General features: G+C 36.9%; 1 protein-coding gene across 1 annotated transcript in view; it reads right to left on the bottom strand.

Moving 5' to 3' along the window:
- nectin3a (nectin cell adhesion molecule 3a) overlaps positions 1-26,677 on the bottom strand; it is a 36,908-nt gene that overhangs the window by 6,456 nt on the left and 3,775 nt on the right. Inside the window, exons 2-3 of the mRNA XM_081370753.1 lie at positions 5,264-5,611; positions 1,167-1,466 (exon numbers count right to left, since the gene is read on the bottom strand). Coding sequence (XP_081226879.1) covers positions 1,167-1,466; positions 5,264-5,611 — 648 coding nt within the window. The remainder of the gene's footprint in view (positions 1-1,166; positions 1,467-5,263; positions 5,612-26,677) is intronic.

The following is a 26,677-nucleotide window of genomic DNA, read 5'->3' as shown; positions in this document are numbered from 1 at the left end:
TTACAGAACTTTCACTTTAGGGTGAACTAACCCTTTAAGAAAAAATATTATGCTGTAAACTATACAGGAAACCCCAAGTTGGTCCATTACTACAATATTAAAGGTTAAAATGAACAATAAACTTTGTTTTCTGTAGGATTTTTTTATTTCCAAGCAATACAACTATAAAATTATTTTAATGAGACATTAAAATTGAGCATGACACCATTCTCACGCTTCGGACTTGAGTACCAGAAACAGCAAGACGTGATTGGCTAACTCAATTACACAAAACCTCAGGATACTGAGGCTTAGCTGTGGCAAAGAAAATAAACTGACGTGTAATATTGAGAGAAGATTCAGGAGTGAAAGCCTTGAGATTCACCCCAGCAGTGTATATAACACCAACATGATCAAATTCATATCAACATGGGCAGTGTTATACTTTCTTTCTTATTGAACAATGTAAACCACAGTTTCACATTTAAACACTACATTGCAAATAAATTATCTAAGACATTTTCATCTTTTTCAGTAAAATACTGAAAATGTTAAGACTTATATTATGTTAAGAAAATATATCTTGCCTTAAATTTAGATTTCTTGCCACAATATCAAATTGATTCGCTCTTATTTTAAGCATAGATATCACCATATTTATGTAAGACTTATGTTTTGAACAAGACTTTTTGCTTCAAGTAAATATATTGTGTAATAATGATATATTAGATATCGTTACTGGAAATCTAAATTTTGCATGGTCAGCTCTGTCTATGATTAAACCATTAGTATTAATACATGTATGAGGTTGTAAAGCTCAAAAGTAGTTTTCTCACTTTCAAACACTTTGTAAGGCAATTTGTGATTTATTAAGTACTAAAGCCTCTCTCTGTCAGTATGAACTCTCCCTCTTGTATTTCCGTTCCTGTTGCTGCCCTTGCTGTGCTCAGATCAATATTTCATAAAGCGCCTCCATTAAGCCGCACGCTGTTCGAACAGACAGCAGCCAACAGTTCAAGATGCCAAAGGAAAGCGCATTGAGAATTAGGGCGTTAAAATAACTCCTATATTGAGAGTGGCAAAAGTAAGCTATCAGTGCTCATTGTAACATACAGAAAACCCATGGAACTCTTGAAATACAAAACAGGAGGAAAGTGAGAACGTCAATAAAAGCTATTCACACTCACAAAACACATTGAGCTTGTAGGGAATGCGGAAATCTTTGGATAGGGCTGGGTGACGAACAACGCAGCTGAGAGAACGGCCGAATGCATCCCGGGTGGGGGCCAAGAGGTAGTCTACTAAAGTGGTGGTAGTGCCTTCAGCCTCCTCCTGCGAGACGACTGATGTCTGACCCGGTAGGTCTGATTCCCAGAACACCTCTGCCGCTGGGCGACCCCTTTCAGCCGTACATGTCGCCACCAGTGTTTCACCATCTCCAGCCTTCAGAGGCAAGGAGCCAGGAGACACATAGACCTTTGGCTCCACTAAAGGGAAAAAAAGAGAAAGAAATGAAACAAAACTGAACAGTAAACTCTAAACTAAACAATACCAACAGGCTTTCACCACATTTAAAAAACTGTTTAACTGTTTTGATTTTTTTTTTAAACATATTTGAATATATAATATAATGCCTATTATTTGATAAAAACTGTTGTTCTACTTTTTACATATTGGTGAGAATTAAACTAAATATATTTATTTTTATAAATACGCTAGCATTAAAATTTTGAGGTCAGGAAGATAAAAAAGGACATTTATTAAGCAAGGACAAATGAAATTAATTAAAATTGACAGTGAAGACCTTTATAATGTTACAAAATGTTTTATTTCAAATGCCATTCTTTTGAAGGTTTCCATAAAAATATTAAGCATCACAACGGTCTTCAACATTATCATATTAATCATATTAGAATGATTTCTGAAGGATCATGTGACACCGAAGACTGGCGTTATGCTGAAAATTCAACTTCGAATCAGATAGGAAAAAGATAGAAAACCATTTTAAATTGTAATAATATTTCACAATATTATTGTTTTTACTGTACTTTTGATTATAATACATAAAATTCACAAAAAAAATCTTACCAACCCTAAACTTTTGAATGGTACTGTATAGAAAATACATTTGAAAGAAAATTGATACATATAAAATGAATACATATTTATTACAGACCTTGACTACAAGATTACTCTAAATGCACATCTCAAGAAAACAAGAAATAAATAAATAATAAAAATATGAAAGGGTCAGGAAGAACTGTTCAAAATGTGTTATTGCTATTGAATCTATGGGATGATATACAACAAGATGAATAAATAAGGAAGGGGGAAAAAGTCATGAAACGGGTGGAAAGAGGCCTTTGTACACTCAGAATTGATTGATTACCCCAACCCCACAAATTCACATTAAAAATAGATGATCTAAAATTACTGAGTAGAAGTACCACAACATCACTGAGTGCATCTGAGTGGCTTCTGTCTCTACAGATTAAGTGGCATATTAGTGTCTTAATATTACTGAGAGAGTCTCCATGGATTTACAGAGAACAAAAGGATATACACATTGTGTATTACAGCAGAATCAATCATTGTGAAATGTTTTGCTGCCATGATTTGTTCAGCTGCCCTGTGCAATAAAACCCCACACTTGTTGAATTAAAACAACTGACTCAATTTCAACTATTTTTATTTCTGAACAAATAAATAAAAGCATTAGACCACCATTCACCTCAAAGGTTGCATTCACACTACAAGACAGTGTCCAATTTCGATTTTCTGCTCAACTCGTTTTTTGTTGTTGTTCTTGTTTTTAGGATGTTTACAGGACCTTATAAATGCGGCCCATATAACTAGCAACATATAACACCTTACTCTGGTATGTTTATAAGGTACTCATACATTGTTCATTATTACATGAAATTAGAAGATCTTATTTAAATGCATCAGGATTACCATTGCCAACTGTCACACACTCTTTAAAATAATCATAATAACTATATACTGCAAATCTGTGATTTTTTAAACCGATACATTTATACATTTCTGTTTTATTTTATATAGTAAACATTTTTTTAAAATACAATTTTTGTAATAATAATCACAACAGATTTGAATAACTATAAATTAATAAACGTATAAACCACAATATTATATTGAATCATGATGCAATATTGACATTATAATGCATTTATAGGTCCTTTTTTGATTTACGGTATTTCCACATACACTACCGTTAAAAAGTTTGGTTTTGTATAAAAATACAGAAAAAAACAGTAATATTGTGAAAAATGATAACGATTTAAAATACTTTTTTTATATATTTGAAATATTTTTCTAAAATGTAATTTATTTCTGTGATGCAAAGCTGAATTATCAGCATCATTACTCCAGTCTTCACTGTCACATGATCCTTCAGAAATCATTCTAATATGCTGATTTGATCCTCAGTGTTGAAAACAGTGCTGCTTAATATTTTTGTGGAGACCATGATACATCATTTTTCAGGATTCTTTGATGGATAGAAAGTTCAAATGAACAGCATGTATTTTAAATAGAAACCTTTTGTAACATTATAAATAACTTTTTACAATTGAAAGCATCCTTGCTGAATAAAAGTATTAAAGTGTAAAAATCTATTAGTGTACTAAATGAAAATCGGCACAAAATCGTTCAGATACAATGTGATTGTTGCTGTTTGAGATTTGAGCCACGGTGTTGTGAACGCAGCCATAATATCCTATATTAATAAAAACGTATAAATCCAATTTGTCCTTTTCCCTCTTTCCTTTCTCCATACTCTCTCTAGAGAATTGCAACAGCTGTGCTCTTAAGAAACAGTTTTACCATGTGGACCAGGAACGCCAACTTAATCCTTCACGCAAGGCCGTCTGCTCCACACACCTGTTCTACTCTGTTTACAGGCCGCTCCTGTATACGAGAAATCGAAATAACCCCAGGGACCCCAATGCTAAATATAGCCCTGCGGCACCTGAACGGGGGGGAACCACAGTGTATCACTGAACGCTGACATCTGAGTGCCAAGATCAGACCCACCCTGCATTCATCCAACCTGAACCCTATGTCATCTGCATCACACTGGAGCTCTGCTGACTCAGAGCTTGCAGGGGCATCTTGGCAACTCATTCACACCCAACCCTCCTGATAGAAGAAATAAAGAGCCAGCTGATCTGATGGCACGGGTTGTGGGTGGGCGAAGGCCCTGGAGAGGGCCAGGGTATTGATTTATCATCAAACATGGCAGGATTTAGGGCTGGGTCACTGTCCCCTACATAAATCCAGACCCAAAACATTCCTGTTCTGGGATGCAGACCACGGCTGTCGCCAAAACCGCTGTTCCTCAAACAATTTCTGTCATTATAATGGACTGCAAGTGAAAGCAAAATAATGTGTTAAAAAAGAGGAAGATAATGAATTGTGGGTACAAATTACACCGCTTAGCTTGCGTGCAACATCTGATGTGTTTTATTGTAAAAATTCACACGGTCACAGAGAATTCCAGCAATGACTCATCACTGTTAAATTTACAGGAATAGGAAAGGCGGCTTTAAGCCTGTGTGCAAAAACACACAAGCTCGAAGCAGCTGATTGGCCACTGACTTTTATAGTTTTAGGGTTTTGAGTAAATTTCTCGTTTTTTTTTTAAATGCCACGGACAAATACGGCGTTGCTAGAACGTCTGAATCTGTAATGCCATCACAGACTGCATTGATAATATTCTAACTTTTGGTTACCACTTACAATAAGGAAAAGATTAGCTTTGGGGTTTTTTTATGGTTTGCAGGAACCCAGGAAATAAACAAGGAGAAAAAAAAATGGCGCCCGCAATACAAAAATAGAAAAGGGAATGTACTATCATGCCAGTGTGTGACAGATATTTTTGTCATGTCTGTGGCGTTTGACAACACTTCATTTCACTCAAACAGAAAAGGGGCTGTTTGAAGGGTGTTTCCACCCCTTTCTATAATTACAATACACAAAAATAAGCCATTTCAACACAAGTTTCTAAATCATAACTTCCCTATAATTCTTGTTTTCAATAGAGAATTTTTGGAATGGTAGTTAATTACTTTGTGTTAATTTTAAGTGCCTTGCATAAATAATGCTTTGATATTGCTTATGCTTTTTTGTGCTTAAAACCAATAAACAAAATATATATGGATGGATGGATGGATGGATGGATGACACAACAAGCTATGGGGTTCAGGAGGATTTCTAATGTTTTACCAAATGATTCACCTGAAAGAATTCACAATGTCCTTACCCATAATGTCCACAGTTGTAGATGCCTGCATGTTTCCAAGTTGGAAGGTGACCACTTTACAAGTGTAGGTCCCAATGTCGGCAAAACTCATGCCCTCCAGGACAATGGACACATCATGGATTGAAGGCTTGAGGAAGTGCACCCGTCTGCTGTACTCCTCAGCTATGGAGGTCCCGTACTGGGGGTTGAAGACGGCCAAAGTGACGGTGCCGGAGGGCAGCCGGCGTTCCCAGGAACTCTGGGTCAGGCTGAGGTCTGTGCTGACCTCCACCCTACAGGTCAAAGTAACGTTTTTCCCCAGCACTGCCGTCACCTGCTGAGGAACCACCACCTTGTTGGCCCACACACCTGGTGAGATACAGATCATCAGGAATAATGATACAGTGAATAGATCAACAGTCTACAAAACAGTTTTTTTGTGTCCAAGCCTCCATTACTAACAAAAAAATGTCATGTTAGAACTAGAAACAGCTTGGGCCATTTCTGATAAACTAACAAGGAGGCAGCATGGTACAGTTCAACAGTTTAATAAGCAAACTAATATTGAATAACTTACATTTTAAACACAATATTTCCAGTTAATATGTCTGTTTTTATAAATAGTTCCAAACAAAGCCAAGGCCACAGCGTCTTTGAACAACACACAGCAGTAGTGCTTAGTTCCTGAACGAATCAAGAGTTTTTGAATGAATCTGTTGAATGATTCAGTGACTCGTGCACACTACACCTACTGGCGTAACTATGTAATTAGCAAAAAGAGTCATTGAAAAATTAATCGAATTTCTAATCGCGATTACGATTATGGATGCCACGATAACGTAATCGTTCAAAATCGCGATTACCAAAAAAAAAAAAAAAAAAAAAAATCCACTTTGCGTGCATTTAGAGCATGTTATGAGAGGCGAATCCCAACTAGGCCTACTTCAGAAAACCCAGCAACTAGGCAGTGACGTGTGTGTACGCTGAAATAAAAAGTCTTTCACCTCAGAAAAACGGACGTTCCTGTCATGTCAGCCGTTAGCTCTTCCATTGGAAGCCTTGTTTATACTCGACGCAGCCGCAAGATCGCGAGGCGCGCGCGGCAAAAATGACGTCATTGCGGAGTGGGCGGTCTCGCGCGTTGGGTTCGCAAGACCCAATTTCGCCTGGCGGTGTGCACGGCACTTTTTGTAACAACGCGCGCGGCGCCGCATCCGAAGATGAACGACTTCGAGCCGAATCTGGCCGAGCTCGAACTTCTCACCACACGGGCACCCAGTTTGCTCATCTAAATGAGTTCCTTACATTTAAAAAATGAGCATACAATAGCATAATAAGTATTTTTAATGAACATAAAGGTCCATGTTTAATAAAAATGTTCACAAAACTTAATGAAATGTTTAGTGAAATTAGAAAATATGTAAGAGATTGTTAATTTAGTTATATTGTTTACACATTCTCATTTCCATATATTTGTTTTTATTGTCACGAGTAATAATCTCAGGGTTTACTGGGTTTTACACAATTCTTTTTGTAGTGTGGTATTGGTGGTGGTGTACTAAAATAAACTGTCACGTGTGTATAGCTTTCTTCTTCTCACCGCTGACTCCTGATGGTTTAGAGGACAATTACCCAATAGTCGCCCCCTGTCGTTTCAAAGAATAGTACAACGGCGAGCGCGTCAAGTATAAACGCCTCGTCCGTCTGGAAAGGTGCGCGCGCGATCTGCGGTGACTCGCGCTCTTGCGGCTGCGTCGAGTATAAACAAGGCTTCCGACGCGCAAATGCGGAGGCGCGCGCTGTGTATAAAATGCAAAGGAAACTATACGAGCATGCAACGTTGTTACGGTGTAAATTAGTAAAATAGTAAAAAAAAGTAAAATACCAATAAATCACGTTACTGGTATGTCGTGTGTTAGTTGAGAAGGACTTGCATGCAGGGATGATTTTCATTCTATTCACCAGGAGCAGTTTCCATGTTTCATTAACAGTTCTTGTTAATATTATGTATTCACTATGGTAACTGTCGTTTCAGTATTAACCCCAAAATGCCACTTTATTTTCACTTTGTGTTGTTTTTTATATTTTTAAATGACTGTGATGGCTCGCTCATACCAACATTGTATTAACAAAATCTAGTCTGGGACTGCTATTTAAACAGCTTTAGCATAGGCCTAATGTTTATTTTTTAGTAGTCTTTACTATTAGTCATATTCTTACAATTTATGTGTATGTTAAGTAAAGGGGGACAGTGTGTGTGTTCACAATTTTTAAGTAAACATGTATAATAATATGCAAATACATATATATAGACTATTATATATACATATATATATATTCAATGTAAATTGTAATAATCATAATTAATAATCGCAATTAGAATTTCAAGGGAATAATCGGCAATTATGATTTTTGTCATAATCGTGCAGCCCTAACTGACAGTCTGTTTGGAACTAACACAGACTAGTGGAGGCAAGGCAAGGCAAGGCAAGATTATTTATATAGCACATTTCATACACAATGGTAATTCAAAACACTTTACAAAGAAAAGGAATTAAAATAGTCATAAAGTAATCACAACTGATGCATAAGAAGTAAAAATAACAATAAAAGTAGAGAGTCCTGAATCATTAAATTCAGGACGCCCCTGTCTGAAAAGAAGAGTCAGAGAGCTTAGGTTCGCAAGACACACTAGTAGCAACTCCCGGCTTCTTAGTGACCACACTGTCATCCTTTGATGGCTTCCAGTGCCCCTCCAACCCCTTAATGGAGTGCAGTGACACAAACAGTAATAAGTTCCAGTGTTATATTGACACTCTTGATTCGAGAACCGAAACTACTAACTGATGCATAAATAATGCAAAGCAGTTTAGAAGCATCTCACAGAAACCTTTTTATATTATACCGTGAATCACTTTAAAATGTTATATGCGCTTAAACAGTTCCATCTGTCTAATCTTGCTGACATCACTTACATCAGAAGAAGAACCTTTGAAAGGTCATAACTGAAGTACAGTAGTGGGAGATCCAGTAAGGCAGATAATGAGGGCTTGTGTTTTCCCCAGCCTTAATTACGCCCCATGCGGGAGGCCTTCCTTCTCAACTGCGGCAGACTGAGAGTGCTGTGCCACACAGCCCGTGCTTCACATTCATAATGAGCACCATACAGACCCCCGCGTCACGCTGCGGGATGCTCCGACTGTCCTCTCAGTTAACCGTCTGAGCACCTTGCCAAATAAAAGCCACTGGAACAAGATGAAAAACACCAACAGCCAATTTGGGAGTTCTTTTACTGTTTAATGGGTCTCTTTAATCTGCATCTGTGCTCTTTGCATGTTTACTTGAACACACCAGAGTTATTTGCTGATGCATGTAAACATGATATTCTGGTGAGCTGGCAGTTAACGTTACAATGGCCGAGATTGATTAAAAAAAGATGTTTTGGAAAGAGGAGAACATCAGGAATGAGCGCAATCATACTAATTCGTGAAAGTGAACCACTATTGATGATGTATGATTCGATAAATCTGAGTGTTCTCACTCACTTTCCTGACATGCATGACTGATGCACTGCAAGCAGAGAGAATATATCTCATTTCTGCTTTTGCAGTACATTCGCAGCAGATAGGCACAAGCGCTGACGCTTTGAAAACAAAAACAAAAGTTCGAAAACCAAAATATAATAGTGAGATGAGCAACGCTATTTGTACCCAAATAATATAATGTGAACACAATCCAGCAGGGGGAGGGGGAGCAATCGAACTCGGGTTCAGACCAGGCAATCGAACCAAGTGTGAAACCCTTAAAGGGTTACTTCAGGATTTAGCATTAAGCTTTGTATTAGTAGAAAACCTGTAGTATTTTCGAATTACCATGCTTTCCCCCCTCATATCCCCCTGAGAGGAGATATTTATGTATTTTTTGTCTGGAAAAAATCCTCCGATGACGCAAAAATCGTCATTTTGCGTCATCGGAGGATTTTCTGTCCAGAGGCTAAAGGCTACAGCCAGTAGAAGGCGTTGTTCCGCATGTTTACAACCCGCCCATACAGGGTGGGATCTCTCTCACAGAATGTACACAGTATCAGCCGTCTTTCTTTGGAAGCTAAGCTAGCATGCTCTTGTTCTGTGGAGAAAGCTGAATAATAGGAGAAAGCTGAGTAAGTAGGGGTTACCATCTTCCTTTTCCCGGACTTGTCCGGCGGGCGAGACTGTTAAAAATGTCCGGGATTCGGCTTTTGCGTTCTGCGGTCGCCATTCATTGTTTACATGCACACCTCTCGTTTCAATCTAACTGAATTAATTCCGATCGGTGAATCTGACTGTAGTGTTTACATGAACGCTAAACAAGTGATCGGTTGATGTGCGTTTTAACATTGCTAAGAAAATTCCCGCTCCTCCGTGAGAGATGCGAGACCGGCGCGTCTCAGTAATCACGCCACCGGCCTCGCGCCGTTCTCCCGCGGCCGTCAGCCTCGTCCTGCTCGCCACAGTAAACATGATGAATGGCGACTGTAGAACGCAAAAGCCGAATCCCGGACATTTTGGGTCTCTAAATCCCTGGCAAACTCATCACTTACTTAGGCTAGCCTTGTTGTTTTCAACTGTGCTCTCTAACCGGTAGGCGTGGCCTCCTAAGGCAGCGAAGCAAGTGCATTCTGGGAGTTGTTGTCTTTCATCCACATAAGCCAAAAATACATTTTCTGGCTTTTCTCAGTCTAGAAAGCTCCAAATTAAAAAATTTCTCCACATTTCTTCTACTTAAATGACCTATTTTAAATACACATTCATCTTCCCAGAGGTGAAGTATCCCTTTAAATGTTGGCAAAATTCACATTCTTTTTTTCTTCTCAGTAAACACAGCAAAAATATTGATGACTCATACTGCATTGCACAGTTTTTTTGTCCAGTTATATGCCTCTACAAAAAATACCTTTAGTATATGTATACTATCTTTCAGAAGTTTGGGGTCAGTAAGATTTTTTATTGTAACCTTTTTTTGTAAAAAAGTATTTTATGCTCACCAAAGCTGCATTTAATTGATCGAAAATGTAGTAAAAACTGTAACGTTGTACAATATTTTTATCTATTTTAAGAAAAGAACAGTATTTACTTGAAATGTTTTGTAACAATGTAAAAGTCTTTAATGTCACTTAAAGCCGGGGGCACACTGTGCGATTTATAATAGTCCTTCACGATTGTTGCTTGTCAGACGGTATGAACATGATCATCGCTGTAATCCATGTCACACCGTAAGATCTCAGTTTTCATTAATGTCAGACTGTACGTCAGTCAAGACGCGTTAAAAACGGACGCACGCAAGAAAACTTGTCTGGAGTTTTACATCATTAATCAATGACACGTTCGGTGATGTGAGTTGCATTACACTCTGGAATGAAATGGTGGCTACAAAGAAACCTCTAATGTTACTTTTGGTCACAGCTTGTATTGAAAAAACAAAGACAATTTGACAGTCTTCGTAGAAGAAGTCACACTGCAGGACTGTGAGTCAAATCTTCTGACACTGCCAGAATTAAGGTCAAATTGTATCGCAATGGTCATTAAAGGGATAGTTCACTTTGAAATAAAATTTTGGTATGTTTTAGCGTACCTCAAGGGCATCCAAGATGTAGGTGTCTTTGTTTCCGCAGTAGTTTCAATTTTGATATTTTTAGGTCAAACCGTTCTTGTCTGTCAGTCATATAATGCAGGTCGATAGTCACTGTCTCAAAACACAAGCACAGAGTCCAAATTAAAAAAATTCCCCATCGTCCAAATTAAACAATTCCCCATCATAAGTACACATTGATGGCCTAAGACACGAAACGAGCGGTTTATGTGAGAAAACGAAGAGTATTTATATCGTTTTTACCTCTAATAACAAAGCCACGTCCAAGTGATCTGAAGGCGCGGGCGCTTCCTATTGTGTGACGTGTGCGCAGACTGGTGCATAGATATATACACACTAGATGTCGCCTCGTTCCTTGAACTGGCCAAGGCGGCTTCTATTGTATATATCTATGCAACAGTCTGCGCATACGTCACACAATAGGAAGCGCCCGCGCCTTCAGATCACTTGGACGTGGCTTTGTTATTAGAGGTAAAAACGATATAAATACTGTTCGTTTTCTCACATAAACCGCTCGTTTCGTGTCTTAGGCCATCAATGTGTACTTACGATGGGGAATTGTTTAATTTGGACGATGGGGAATTGTTTTAATTTGGATTCTGTGCTTGTGTTTTGAGACAGTGACTATCAGACCTGCATTATATGACTGACAGACAAGAACGGTTTGACCTAAAAATATCAAAATTGAAACTACTGCGGAAACAAAGACACCTACATCTTGGATGCCCTTGAGGTACGCTAAAACATACCAAAATTTTATTTCAAAGTGAACTATCCCTTTAATCGGCTGTCGGTGAACATGTCAAACTAGCGATCAAAGACTTCAGATTTTAGCCAAGGTCGAGGAATCTTTTAGGACTTGCAAAAATTTGTCTCAGACGGCCAAATTGTGGCCAAAATCGCACAGTGTGATGAGATGAACTTTTGGTTCTGCATTACTAATGTAATTCTTCTTTGCTTCGTGTAAACAGTGCTTTACAGATAGTTACACTTCCATTCCACGTGCTTCCCTAGTATCCTTGCATGGATATGAAGCAAAAGTTACCAGGCTTGTTGAAAGATGAGAAATATCACAAAATTTGATTATTTTAAGAATGAAAGCCAATGGGGTCCAAAACAGCATAGGATCTTTTGTGTTCCACAGAAGAGAGAAAGTCATGGAACAATATATAAGGGTGAGTGAATGATGACAGAAGTTTACATTTTGGGCGAACTATCCCTTTAACGGTCAATTCTGGTGAGTAAACAACAGCACACTGCAGCTTAGCCTCATTCAAGAAATCACGGTGTCCTGAAAACAAAACAAATGAACATGTTTCCATAAAGATCACTGGAAAACACAGAAAAATTATAGGTTACAGAATGAGAGCTGTGCAAAACATATTCTGAGAGAAACACATAGCAGTGAAAATAAAAATCTCCTCAGTCATTAAAGCCCACAAATTGCTGCATTTCAGATGGAAAAACTGTTAATCGAGACACTAAGCTTTCCTCTTACGACGGTTAATGCTGCTTGTGCAAATGACTGCTCTAAGAACTATTCATACCATCAAAACACAAGGTAAAACCTATAGTATTTAAAATACATCGAATGGGTATACGAGACCATATCATAAAAAGTGGGTCTATGGAGGCACTAAATAGTGGCTGATATTTTGAAACCTTGGCAGCTGCATACTAGTGGTAAACCTCTGCTATTATATCTTGCCTGTATGGGTGCAGGCTCTCCCTCTGCCTGTTCCCCTACCCACCCTGTAATTGCGAGAATACCACCACACACACACACACACACACACACACACACACACACACACACACACACACACACACACACACACACACACACAAAGACAGACAGGAGAGAGAGAGAGAGAGAGAGAGAGAGAGAGAGAGAGACAGAGAGAGAGATTGAGAGAGAGAGAGTGTGTGTGTGTGTGTGTGTGTGTGTGTGTGTGTGTGTGTGTGTGTGTGTGTGTGTGTGTGTGTGTGTGTGTGTGTGTGTGTGTGTGTGTGTGTGTGTGTGTGTGTGTGTGTGTGTGAGAAAGAGAGAGACAGAGTACACTGCAATCTAGCTGACTGCTTGAATATCAAATTTGCTGAGAGAAGAGGATCACCCATTTCAATTCACACTGGGATCGTTAAAGAGTCATTTACGTCAATCAGAAAACAGAGAGCAGGGTGCTGCACCAGTTTACCTGTAAGACCCAAGGGAGGACTCTTCTGTTAAAGGGATTGTTTACCCAAAAATGAAAAATCTGTCTTAATTTACTCACCCTCATTTCAATCATAACTGTTTGACTTTCTTCTGTGGAATATTTGTCCATACAATGAATCAGTGAGGAAACATTCTGTAAAACAACACATTTTGTGTTCCGCAGAAGAAAGAAAATTATACAGGTTTGGAACGACAAGAGGGAGAGTAAATGCAGGGCTGGACAATAAGGACAGCCCGAACGTCACTTGAGACAGTTGAAGCAAATGTCACTTGCCCGATTGAGTGCTGCATCACGAACGTTTGCATCATTTGCAGGTGTTTTTAAGCCTTTCCAGTTTTGTGTGCGCACACATCCGAAGCGCACGCCCAAAAGCCACTTCTCAAATGCTGAATTGAGCTCTCTTTTACATCTTCTTGCACTTGAACGGACATATTCACACAAAATTACCTTAAAAAATGCCGGTCAAGTTTATGAGTATCCTAGTAAACATATGCTGAATCCGAAATCGCCCCATATAGCCTCAAATAGGGCTATATTTGAAGGGACAGCCATTTGTAGTGGTGTCCGAAACCATAGTGGACGTTATTGAGTGCACTTATTCAATCCCACATTGCACTGCAGTAACGAGTGTACAACCGATGTACGTTCAACGGCTGTCCGAATTCGTTCACTCGATTTTATTCACCCCTTTAAGTGAACAGTATTAGTGGACTAACTTAGGGAATAGTGAATGAGGGTTTAGGGAGCGATTTCGGATTCAGCCATAATCTGTTATTTCTTAAGTGCACAAAACACATGTTGGATTCATGCAGCTCTTAAAGTGAATGTTAATGTTAATCAAACAAAGAACACAGAAAAAAATCACTCACTACTGTTATTGTTCGTAATTTGATTATTTGTTATTATTGTATTACTGACAGTTTACTTGTCTTTAACAATACTTAAAATTTATACAAGTTAAGCTAGTAGTTTTTGGTGTCACCTTATTTATTAAGGTTAAGGGTCAAAAACAAGGAAGACAATAACTAGGCCTATTTTATTTATTTATTACTTTGTGGCAAAAAATTGAGCCCAGAAATTATATATTTTTTGTGAACTATCCCTTTAAAGGTACACTACTTGTGCCTTTACTTGTAGACTCATCATATGCATTAACAGAGAGAAGTAGCTCCAGCTAAAATGTTCTTCTGCAAGTTTTGTGGTTTAATTAACCACTAGAGTGCCAAACGTTACATAGTGCAGCTCTAAGTTCCAATGAATACTTAGTACCAGGGGGATGTGGAAACTACATAGCTACATTCAGAACTTCAGGAAGCCATTTAAAAATAGGGTCAGGAAATTTCACATATAACATGTCTTTTGTCCAAAAACTCCTGAACACAACAGAATGGAGCCGAAAATAGGGGTCTTGAGACGTACCTAATGGGACAGTCTTAAAAATGCAATGCTAATGGTGCAAGATGCTGAAAAAAACAAAATGTATATAAAGAACAACATTTAAAAAACAGAACATACTGAATGCACACACAGCCCACTGACAGGTATTCAACAAATAAATAGACTATAAACTTTTATTACACAAAACAATAGTTAGTAATTTTCTTAAAATTGACTGTCACACTACTACTACTACTATTAATGAAGTGCTTGCCTTGAGTCACAAAATTAATTATTTGAATATATTAATACTGCCAGTTTCAGTTTTCAGATTTATCATAATTACAGCAGATATACGAGAAATATCCCTATCTATACCCATATAGGGGTTCCTGAATACTGTGTTGGACAACGAGGGACCTTCGAGTATGTAGTAGTGTTTCTACAAACCAGAACAAAGACACCCAGCGACAAATAGTAATGAAGAGGAAATATTGGGTAAAACCCATTGTCCTGTTCCAGGCTACAAGGTTTCCAGCTATTTAAGTGTCAAACCCTTTCAACAAAATGAACAACAAAAAAAATGTATGTGAAGTGGGATTTAACTGAAACTAAGGCTGCTCAGTAAAGAACACCAAGAGTTATAATGAGTAGTTATAATGAATGGAGCTTAAAATTGTGCTCAACTATCAACAAAACTTTAGATCAGGCAAACTTCAGATGTGGTCCGACTTTTGATGTCAGGCTACCACATCAAAACTTAGGTAAGAGCAAGGGGATTTAAAGGTCTTAGGATGCATGGCAACATAATTCTTACTCTTGGTCCCCTTTTTGCTTCAATGACAACAGCACTCGAGCTGCATGAATGTGTAAAACTTGACGATCACTTCTAACTGAATACAATTATATTACTTTATCACTGGAAAATCAGAGTCAAATGGCATTTCATATGCAAAGTTTGGGCCTGTTATTTCTGCTTATGGTTGCCCTGTGCATGTTTGTTGTGTTTAGGGCAGAACAACACACAGTCTGTGCTGTCTCCACTTCACTGCAGTCTGAGCTGTGGGAGCAGCTGTCACCTGTCTACCAGCCAACCCACCACTGACCTCGCAACCCTGCCCTGTCACGTACACACATGCATTCTACAAACAACATCCAATGGTGCTCATCAGGGAGGATAGCGAACACACACTGACAAAAATATCGGCCCGCAGTCGGCTGCGAAAACAACTCCGAAAACCTCCCATCACCACCGTGATAAAATGCGTGGCATGCTACACACAGCTTGGACGTCCACAAAGTGGACATGATCCACATGTCTAGAATCTCACAAAAACATTTGAATTCTGCCCCAAAACCACCCTGATTAAACCAGAATTAAAGGATATATTGCAGGTTAGGCTCTATCGACTTTAACGATGGGAATTAATTATAATAACTCTAACTGTTGAAATATTTGCCTTTTAGACTTCTGTATTTTCTGGCCACAGATGCTGTCAATAACACCAAAGTTGCATTTAAAAAGCTATTTAACAGCAGTCTTATGTTCAGAAACAGTACAACTGTAGATGTCGTGCTCTTTCAGTAGAGATGAACAGATGGCCTCAGCGTCAGATACCTGAATCAAGGCCAGCGAGGCAAATTTGTGTTCATTGCATTTGTTGTAAACCTGTAAAATTACATAAATAATGAAACAAAGACTAGGAACAAAGTCTTTGATCTGTCATTCAAGTTATTGAAAGGCAATGTAACCATTTAATGGATGCAATTACCATCGTTCCCTTGCAAGCATGCAAAGTTAGCTTGAGGACACCATAATGTGGAGGATTGAATCATTACCTCAACACAGGCCTGGCTTAACAATACATAAAAAACTTCAAAAAGCATCTAGGCCTGGCGAAAGTCATCTGAGGGCCAGCCCAGCTCTGCCAATCAGATTTTAGAAACTCAATAGGAAATGAGAGGTATAGTATGACTGCATTAAATTTAAAAAAAATTGGCAAAGGTAACGAGGAACAAATTGAAAGGTCGCTGCACGGAACGGCGAAGATGAGTGAGAACAAGAAGGAAATGAGGGGGAAACAAATCAGAAATGAATTAATGAAAGAGATATGCTTGGTCTTTGAAGCTTTCCCTGTGTTTGTTTTTCTCTCTCCTGACATCACTAACTGCTACAAGCTGTTCACGGGGTCCAACTGTATATTCGAGCCCTCCACTATGCATTCCACTTCTCGTCTCACGCGCCAAATGCCCCAGCGTGAACCGAGATGCGAACCTGAACTCACCCTCTTGTGAAACATCTTAACTTGATTTTGGTGTGCAGGAGACTTGTCCCAGAGCCCCTGGTCTTTCTGTCAGGTCACTGGGAGGGAAGAACCGGCTGATGCATCCCCTATTTTCAGATTCTCAAAAAACTTCAGGAAACATATGAGGCCAAACTCCTCTCTCGCACGCAACAGCGCACTCAGATTAGAGTTGTTTTTAAGGACCACGGTGATGTGGCAGGACGAGACCAATGAGAGGATTTTAAATGAAGGCTTTGTTAACGCCATAATAGCAGTGGAGAGGTGATGAACGTCACCAGAAGTGCACTATAAAAGATGTAAGAAACCTTATGAGAAATCAAACTGAGGTAAGGTAGGGTGAGGTTTGACAACAAATCTTGAGTGAATTCATTAAGTCACCCGAATAAAAAAATGATTCACTTATCATAATTTTGTTCCATAAATGTATAACTTTCTTTCTGTGGAACACAAAAGGACACTTTGTTCACACTTCTCTTTTCCATTTGATAAAAGTGAAAGGGGACCAAGAAAAAGCAAGAATTTAGTGAATAATGGCTCAAAATTCAGACTGTTCCTTACACAAAGCTATCAAATGACTTGTAAATAACTTCAAATATAGTATTGCATTAAAATATATGTAGCATGGACTTTTGCAGAGAAAAAAAATACAGTTTAATATTGTTATTGTTAACTAAACCTATTAAAAAATGTTAATTAAAATAAAGCTGAAATAAAAGTAAAATATAAATATTAGATGAAAAACAAATTAGAATGGTTGCATTGGCAACTAACTTGATAAAATTGTACTAAAATAGCTCAAATTTTAATATAAAAAATATTTATAAATATAATTAATAAAAATTACAAAAGGACATGACAGAATGACTAAAACTTAAAAATTACAATGAAAATATAAAGGCTAATTCTAAATTAATAAATTATATTGTAGCATATAAACACTAAAATAACACTGATTAAATAATACATATTTGGAACTATATGAAGGTAAAGAAAATATGGCAGAAGTGGCTCATTTCCTAGCAGAAAAAAGGGTGACATGAGAAGAACCAAAAAAAAAAAAAAAAAAAAAAATTGACCACAAAAAAACAAAAACAAAGAAATAGTGGTGGTTAACCGACTCCGAGTCCGTGACTGTCGCTAAAGCTGCTATACTGAATAAGAGACTAGATACACTTTTGCCATCAGTCTTTATTAGATGGGAGCTTGAGTGAGAGGACAGAGTGACTTCAATGGAATTGCCTCACCTTTGGTCACATTGCCAATAGTGTAATAAAGAATGTCAGAGGCTAAAGAGACGTGACATGCAACAGCTGTACTTGACATACCAATGGTAATTAGTTGTGCTGTTTTGTGGCCATGTGCTATGGTCATTGAGTTTAGTGAGAGCAACCATTCTGCAAGGGTCTTAATAGCCCAACCACAGTACTTATATACTGCCAAAAAAGAAAGGGAAAAGAATTATCATAGTTCATCATGACTACATGTGTGTGAGTTGAATAACTAACTATGACTAATTAATTTTCATGAATGACTAATAGGACCTGATTGCTGGACCTACAGACACTACTGTGCAGATTAGAGACAGTACACTCAAGGTTTGTACAAATGTTGAATGCATTAAGGGTGATTACAATGGGTTCCAAAAGGAAATCATAAATATTTAAATCTTTGTGGTTGGATGCCCCAAAGAAAACTCTCTGTCCCAAGAATCAATCTATGAGGGAGTAAAACCACTGACTGACAAAAAAAAAAGCTGAAACTGGTTTTGCTCAAAAACAAAATGTTGACACGCTGTGAAATAAGAATAACTTTAGTCTACTGAACCTGCAGTGCACTATTAAGCTAGTCTTCAAATATTTATGAAATACGCACGCATCCACAATGGTGGTGAACATACAAGTTGGGGTTTGCTAATTAAATGATGGAGCGAAGCTAACTAGTATTGATCATAATATTTTTACATGCATTTTTTAGTACCACTAATGAAGAATAGCAATAAAGCTTACTAGAAAGTATCTAATTTAGATGGTTTATGACTGCATTTGTGATGTTTTCAACCTGTGTTCCCCAGTCTTGTTCCATGTTTTGCAGTCCCTTGTTATGTTTAATGTTGATTAGTCTCCCCAGGTGTTTCTTATTAGCCACGCCCCCTTGTGATCTTATTAAGCTTGTCAGTTCTCATCATTGCACTATGGTGGCTGTTCCGTTCCCGAGAATGGGTCTGCGTTTGTATTTGTGAAGTTTTGAGTTTATTTACATAAAGACTGCAGCACTTGGATCCTGCCTCGTCCTCTGCTTCTACCAAAACATAACAGCATTACCCAGAAACCTATATAAAGCAAAATACTGTATGTCTGCGATAAAATGCCAAGAAGATAAAGCAAAAAGTACAGACCTTAATTCACATCCTTTGGGCTTCATTTTGTTGCATTATTGTTATATTACTGAGTAATATAAATGAACAATGTGTACTTACTATAGGGTTTGGGTAGGATTAGGAATTGGTTTAGGGTTAGTTGCATGTAATTTTGCATAATTTACTGTTATTACTATAGTAAGTACATGTAACGTATGTAATAAGGACACTGTAAAAGAAAATCACAATTATTATTTTGAACCAAAAAAAAAAAAAACTTTTTTGACTATCTATAATCTAGGCAATAGGAACTAGTCTATATTAAGTTATTTTTTGTACACCTTCTTGCTTAATACATAACCTACACTTTTGACAGAACAAATCGATGTTTCAAGGCCACTTGACGTGTATATTGACATTTGGTAACATATGTTAATCATATTCTTATTAGTCATAAAACATCTGAAAGCAGATATCTTTACTTCCTTGGAAACAATGCAACAATTCTCAGAGTGCCAAGAATGCCTCTAACTTAATTCAAATAAAACACAAACATTCTAACAGGCCTCCTTCCTCATACAGACTCCCTGAACATTTCCTTCTTCCTGAGGAACGCTTCCTCTCACTCTCTATTGCAAGTCTTTGTTTTAGCCTTTAAGGCCAGCACCTTAAGGAAAAAAAGAATCAGTAATGTTTGAGTTAAAGGTGTGTAGTGAACAGCATATTCTAAGGTATTCCAGAGCCCAGTTTTCTGGGTAACTCTCTGACGGCAACAACAGTGGAGAAACGTTTTGATTGGACCATTGTGGACTAATGCAAACAAATGTCCGAAACCATCAGATAAGGATGCTAGGACAACTGCCAGACACCTCTGAGAGGGCAAGGAATTCCCTGGTACCAAGCTCGGAAAAGGACGGGACTTCTCAATGATTCACAACAGTTTATCTTTCCATAACATTGAAAAACTCAATTATAAAACCCCACTGGAAAATCCCGAATGAACCAGGGGGCGGAGCTTAGACGTAATACCTGCACCACTCTATTACCAGTGGCAGGGCAGCTTGTGGATTATAAAACAGAGCAGGCCCACTAATTGTAGCGTCTGGGAATCCTCTCCAAAATATATTTTTTGGTCACTTTTAGACAGAAAATGCAAAAATGACACATACAGCAAGACAATATAAATATAATTTCACTCACCTAACCTAAAATCCAAGCAAAAATCCATCCTTCTGACCTTTTAAATGTCAGCGTTAAAAGAGCACATTCAGCCGTTTAGTGAAGCTGATTTCTGTAGCCTATAGGCCTATCTAACGTAGGATTGGTGTCTTCCTTCGTTTTGTAGGAATAATTTGTAGCTTCTGCACGAATAGTATTTTGGTAAATTTGTTGCCGAATATCAAATATTCAATATCTCTACGCTCCATAATTAACTCTTTCCCCGCCAGCATTTTTGAAAAAAGTTGCCAGCCAGTGCCAGCATTTTTGATTTTTTCACAAAAGTTTAATGGCCCCCAAAATATTTTGTTGCATGATATCTGAAGATGCAATGAATCAAAAGAAAGAACGGACCCTCTGCTTTTTATCAACACTTGAATGCGGCTAAATTTGATTAAAATCAAAGCGATCAAAACATTGATGGAGTAGATCAACATCAACACCCCCCAAAGCTTGCACAGTCCTGTAGCTCGTCCTCCTGGGTCAACACTTCATTCGGTAATGTTAGGAATTTTTGATTTATATGCTGTTTAATGTTGATGATTGTGTTTGCATCTGCTTACATGTGCTATCGCTGTGAGAACCCCCACAGGTGCCACATACTTGGTGGTGGGAAATTCTTCAATACTTGTGTCATTAGGAGCTGGGTAACAGAGGTTAGAAAAAGGGCCACTGCTTTACTCCAAAAGACTAAAAGAGTGCTTCTATCTTGTGTGCTGGTGAGTGACTACATTTAGTTTGAAAGAGAGACTGTCTGTGTTGAGTCGTCCCATTCAGGTTTTACCTGGCAGCTGAGACTGTCATAGTTCCTAATTAAAAGAAAAAGTTTTAAAAAGTGTCACAGTTAAAAAAAAACCATTGAAAAAAAAATTGCCTAAATGTTTGTCATGTCCTATTTTCTTAACATGGCAAAATAACATTGGATCAAAGTGCAGTCAACAAAGCTGGAACTACTTCATAGCTGTAACATTTATCAACCAATCAGAATCAAGAATTCTGTATTATAAAAAAATTAAAATGAATACTAAAAGATGTAAAAGTAATAGAATATTTGGTTTATTTTAGTCTAATAAACTTAAATATTCATACTCTCGGTTACATTTCTAAATTTCAAGGCAGATCTTTAAATCTCATTGTATCAATCATACCGAGCTAATAAGCCAATTTTAATTTAAGAGTCTGTTTTTGGCAAAGCTGAATTTTCAGCAGTCTTCAGTCTTTAATATTAATGATGAAAACAGTTGTGCTGCTTATATTTTTGTATCATCTGTGATACATTGTTTTTCAGGATTGTTTGATGAAAAGAAGATTGTGTTTATTTGAAATAGAAAACTTCTGTAACATAATAAATGTCTTTAAAGTAACTTTTGATCAATTTAATGCATCTTTACAGAATAAAAGTATTAATTTCTTCTTTAAAATAAATAAATGTATATATATCTTACAGACACCAAAAATTTGAGAAGTTAAATGCAGAAACTTTTACTTTTACTTATGCATGTTTTTTGTGACAGCGAATTGAATAAAATATTGACGGCAACCATAGTTGAACTTAAATACAGTTGCTCTCATTCTCAACAAGGGTGGAGACTTCTAATTTAGCATCTTCCTGACCCGTAAGACCCTTTTGCAGTTTATAAAGAGGCACTATTCTCTTTCTTGAGTCAACAACTTTTCTCAGAATACCACTTTGTCCTGAAAATAGATCCCAATTTGAAATCCAAGCTGGAAAATCATTGCAAACGCACTACATTAAGCATCAGGCAGTTCCTCTAGAATTAAAATGAGAGTTTCAAAATGAGGTGACTATGGTATGGAATGTGAGCTGTTAATGAGGCTTCACAGAACAGCACGCTATCCGAACATACAAGGGCTGGGTTTTTGACTTTCTTCCCAAACTCCCTGAGAATTGTTTTCCTTCCCTTCTGAGTCTCAGTGTTCATGCATACACTAACAGGAAGCAGAGCTCAATTGATAGGGCTATTCCAACTAAATACGTGTTGAAATCTGTTCATTGTTTGGATCTGCACGCACAATGATTCAGTTAATGCAACATTACCAGAAATGTCAAAACCCTCTATATGTCCTCCAAAAATGCACTGAAACAAGTCTGCTAGGAGGTGCCAAAAATCAAAGCATGAGATGTTGTTCCTCAAGGCTTTCAGGGGGTTGAAATGTTGCCAACAAAGACACAGAACACTCAAGATGTCACAAAGGGAAGGACACACAAACAATACTGAATTAAAGAGGAAAGTAATGCAGCAGTTTGGTCAACATGAAACACAATAGGCCTAGTTTACTTTCTCTGCACACTCCCCTTTTCTTCTTCACCCTGTCCACAAAATGGCAGACTAGAACACTAATCTGTATTGATAACCAATACCACCCACCTTGAGGGCTTTGTCCTTAAGTTTGTTTGCATGTCAAATTCCATCAATTTAATACCTTCCCCACCTGTGTGACCATTGGCTATAAAGTCAACAAGCAATATTAGCACAGGTGAGAAAGATTCTTCTGCATTATAGAGTCAGTTTGCCCAACAAATCAAGCACTCTGTACACATTTAACCATGCATTTAACATAGATGACAAAGCTTACAAATAAAACCAAAAAAGAAAAAAGAAAAGCTGATTGGCCAATATTTCATGCTATGAAAGCTTGTGTCCGCCACAAAATAAAAAAAAATTAAATGATAATTGCGACTTTTTATCTCACAATTGCGAGTTTACATCTCGCAATCCTGACTTTATTTCTCAGAATTGCGAGATATAAAGTCAGAATTACTTGAAATAAAGTCGCAATTGCATGTTATAAAGTCAGAATTGCGAGATATAAAGTCAGAATTGCGTGAAATAGTCACAATTTCGTGTTATAAAGTCGCAATTGCGTGTTATAAAGTCAGAATTGCGAGATATAAAGTCAGAATTGCATGTTATAAAGTCAGAATTGCATGAAATAAAGTCACAATTGCGTGTTATAAAGTCAGAATTGCGAGATATAAAGTCACAATTGCGTGTTATAAAGTCAGAATTGCGAGATATAAAGTCAGAATTGCGTGTTATAAAGTCAGAATTGCGAGATATAAAGTCACAATTGCGTGTTATAAAGTCAGAATTCTGACTTTTTTCTCGCAATTGCGACTTTATATCACGCAATTCTGACTTTATAACGCAATTGCGAGTTTATATCTCGCAATTCTGACATATTTTCTCAGAATTGTGAGATATAAACTCACAATTGTGAGATATATAGGCTTCCATAGGAATGGGCTTCCATAATAAAGTCCAATTCTAAGGGGGGAAAAAATACTTTTTTTTTTTTTTTTTTACCTCAGAATAGTTTATCTCACAATTCTGACTTTATAACACGCAATTGCGACTTTATTTCATGCAATTCTGACTTTATATCCCTCAATTGCGTATTATAAAGTCAGAATTGCGTGATCTAAAGTCGCAATTGCGAGAAAAAGTCAGAATTCTGACTTTATAACACGCAATTGCGACTTTATTTCACGCAATTCTGACTTTATATCTCGCAATTCTGACTTTATAACACGCAATTGCGACTTTATTTCACACAATTCTGACTTTAGCCTATATCTCGAAATTCTGAGAAATAAAGTCAGAATTGCGAGATGTAAACTCGCAATTGTGAGATAAAAAGTCGCAATTATCTCTTAAAATGTTTTATTCTGTGGCGGAAACAAGCTTCCATATCATGCTGATATAATGATAATGTAGCAAAAACTATTTTCATATCCAGCAAGAACCAGGCCAACGACACTTGTTTTCCATTTCAAATTAATTTTGATATTTTTTTCTGAGTATAAATATAAAAATGTGAGTGATAAAGAGAAACAACAATCATGTGGTCCAACCAACAGGCAGATACATATACATAAATAAATATATCAAATAAAAATAATGAATGTATTATAAAACAGGTAATGATATCAGAGACTGTCATGTATGTCAAGGTCAACAGGTATTTTAAAAAATCAAATTACATTTTTCTGATAAGGTAAAGAACGTTTATTGAGGCTGTAAAATGTCATAAGTTTGGAGTGCGACTCGTGAAAGACATTTAAATTAATCATTCATGATGTTTGAAAAATACATTTTATCTTCAAAAAATATATATTTTATAACTTATTATATTTTTTATTTTTTATTAAAAATATTAAACATTTAATATTTTAAAAATGGCATGCGTTTTTTTTTTTAGTTTCTATTTTTATGTCATTGACCCATATCACATAATCTCAAATGGTGGTATTATAGGACACATCTCTGAAGTTTCACTCATGAACCAAAGCTGGTTCCTGTCAGAAGTTCAACAGGAAATCCTTATAAGGCTGCTGAATAATCATTGCAAGTTCTCCAATATAACTGCCCTGTCATACAAAAGAAAACCATGAACTAGTGCTCTCATGGCAGCATGCGGTCATATTTATGATAGAAATATAATGTAGCAGAACCACCTTCATATATCTGCAGGACTATAAGGACCCTGTGATTACCTCATACATCAATAGCTAAAGAGAACGCAGCTGAGGCCTCATCAACATCACAGCACATGAACTGTGTTCCTGCCCGGTAGCCCTTGTTAAAAACTTCCACAGCGACTAACAATTACAAAGACAGCATGGAAGATCATTGCACATAAAATGCTCTCTTTGTTCCAATGCCCAGACAGAGGGGGCTCTCAGCACTGGGAGAACAGATGGATTTGGTTCGGGAAGGAAACTAGAGGACGTTCTTCAGCACCAATCCCATAACTGAAAATGGAAACCGCACTGATCTGATATCATTGTGTAAGCAATATATATTGTGTAAGCATTGTGTATAGCAATTATGGGAAATTAACATCAAATAATTAAAATTATGCTATGAATTTATACAAAACAACTGGGTAAATGACAATTTGACAAACCCAAATGATGCACAGGCTATAATGGTCTGCAGCGGTCCTCTGTATGATATCATTGTTCTGTTTTCTGTTTTTTTCCTGCATGTTTTCTGCATGACTTTGTGGACAATTGTTTTGTTTAATATACATTTAATAATATTTTTTTCTAAGAAATAAAAATGAAAGATTATGACAAACTATGCAACGTTTTCTTTTCAGAAAATGTCATTTTTATTATTTTTCTATGATGTCAGGACAATTACATCACCCTGACATTTTTTTTACCCCAAAAAAATGCCAAAAAGTGACATTCGTCACTGTAAGTATAAATTGCATTTTAATATATATATGTATATATATATATTAAATAATGTATAAAAACACATGACAAATTCGTAAAATATATTTGAATGATTTTTCAAAAAATAAATAAATATATATATATATATATATATATATATATATATATATATATATATATATATATATGTGTGTGTGTGTGTGTGTGTGTGTGTGTTATGGTAAAACGTTTTTTTTTAATCAATTATTTATTAATCGTATCCTATGACATTTTTGATTGCATTTTTTTAAATGAAACATGCACAGATGAATTGTTCACAATAAGACTTTTTATATGCATTTAGAAAATAGATACATGTGAATCTTCATTTAATGGCAACTTAAAATAATATGATTTTTAAAAGACCTACTGACCACAAATGACTGTTAGTTACGCCACATGACTTTTAGCGGACAACAATAATATATATTTTTCTTATATAATACTAATTAAAGATGCTAAACCACTCTATAACATTTTTTTTACTCTATAATTGATTTTAATGAGACTTTTTTCTTCATTTTTCCTTTGTTTTATTTTAATTCAGAAAATAAAAGCATGCTCATCATTGAAGAAGTCACGGTTTAAATCAATATATGGAAAATGAGCATCAGGTCACTGACCTATAAGTCTTGCTGGACAGAAAACTACAAAAGCAATACATCTGATCATACCTGCTACATTGTCATATTCACCAGCAACAAAGTTAACAGTGTGATGTTCTGATGAAGCTGGTTGACCAGCTAGTTGCGAGCTAGTTAAGAAGCCTGATTGGGAGACCAGCATCCAAAACACAACATATGCTGGTAATCAGCCATTCTGCTCTTTTCAACAAAGTATGCACATAACAAGGAACAGCACTTTCCCAGGACTGAAGGTTACAGCATTACATTGTTTAATGGAGAGCAGCCCAGTTACAGAGACTCTGATTATCACATCTTTCCAGGATGGAAGACATTCACAGCAAAATGCTTCTTTGCGGTCATGGCTTGCGCCCCTCCGTGCTGCCTCAGCTCACAATAAAGTCTAACAGTCATTTCCTGATGGACCTCCTTCAAAAGAATATTTTAATGTGATTGTAAGATT

Source organism: Scardinius erythrophthalmus (genome assembly GCF_964197995.2).
Source record: "Scardinius erythrophthalmus genome assembly, chromosome: 7".
Lineage (NCBI taxonomy): Eukaryota > Metazoa > Chordata > Actinopteri > Cypriniformes > Leuciscidae > Scardinius > Scardinius erythrophthalmus.
The sequence above is the reverse complement of the archived record's forward strand: the minus strand, read 5'-3'. Positions and strand labels throughout refer to the sequence as shown.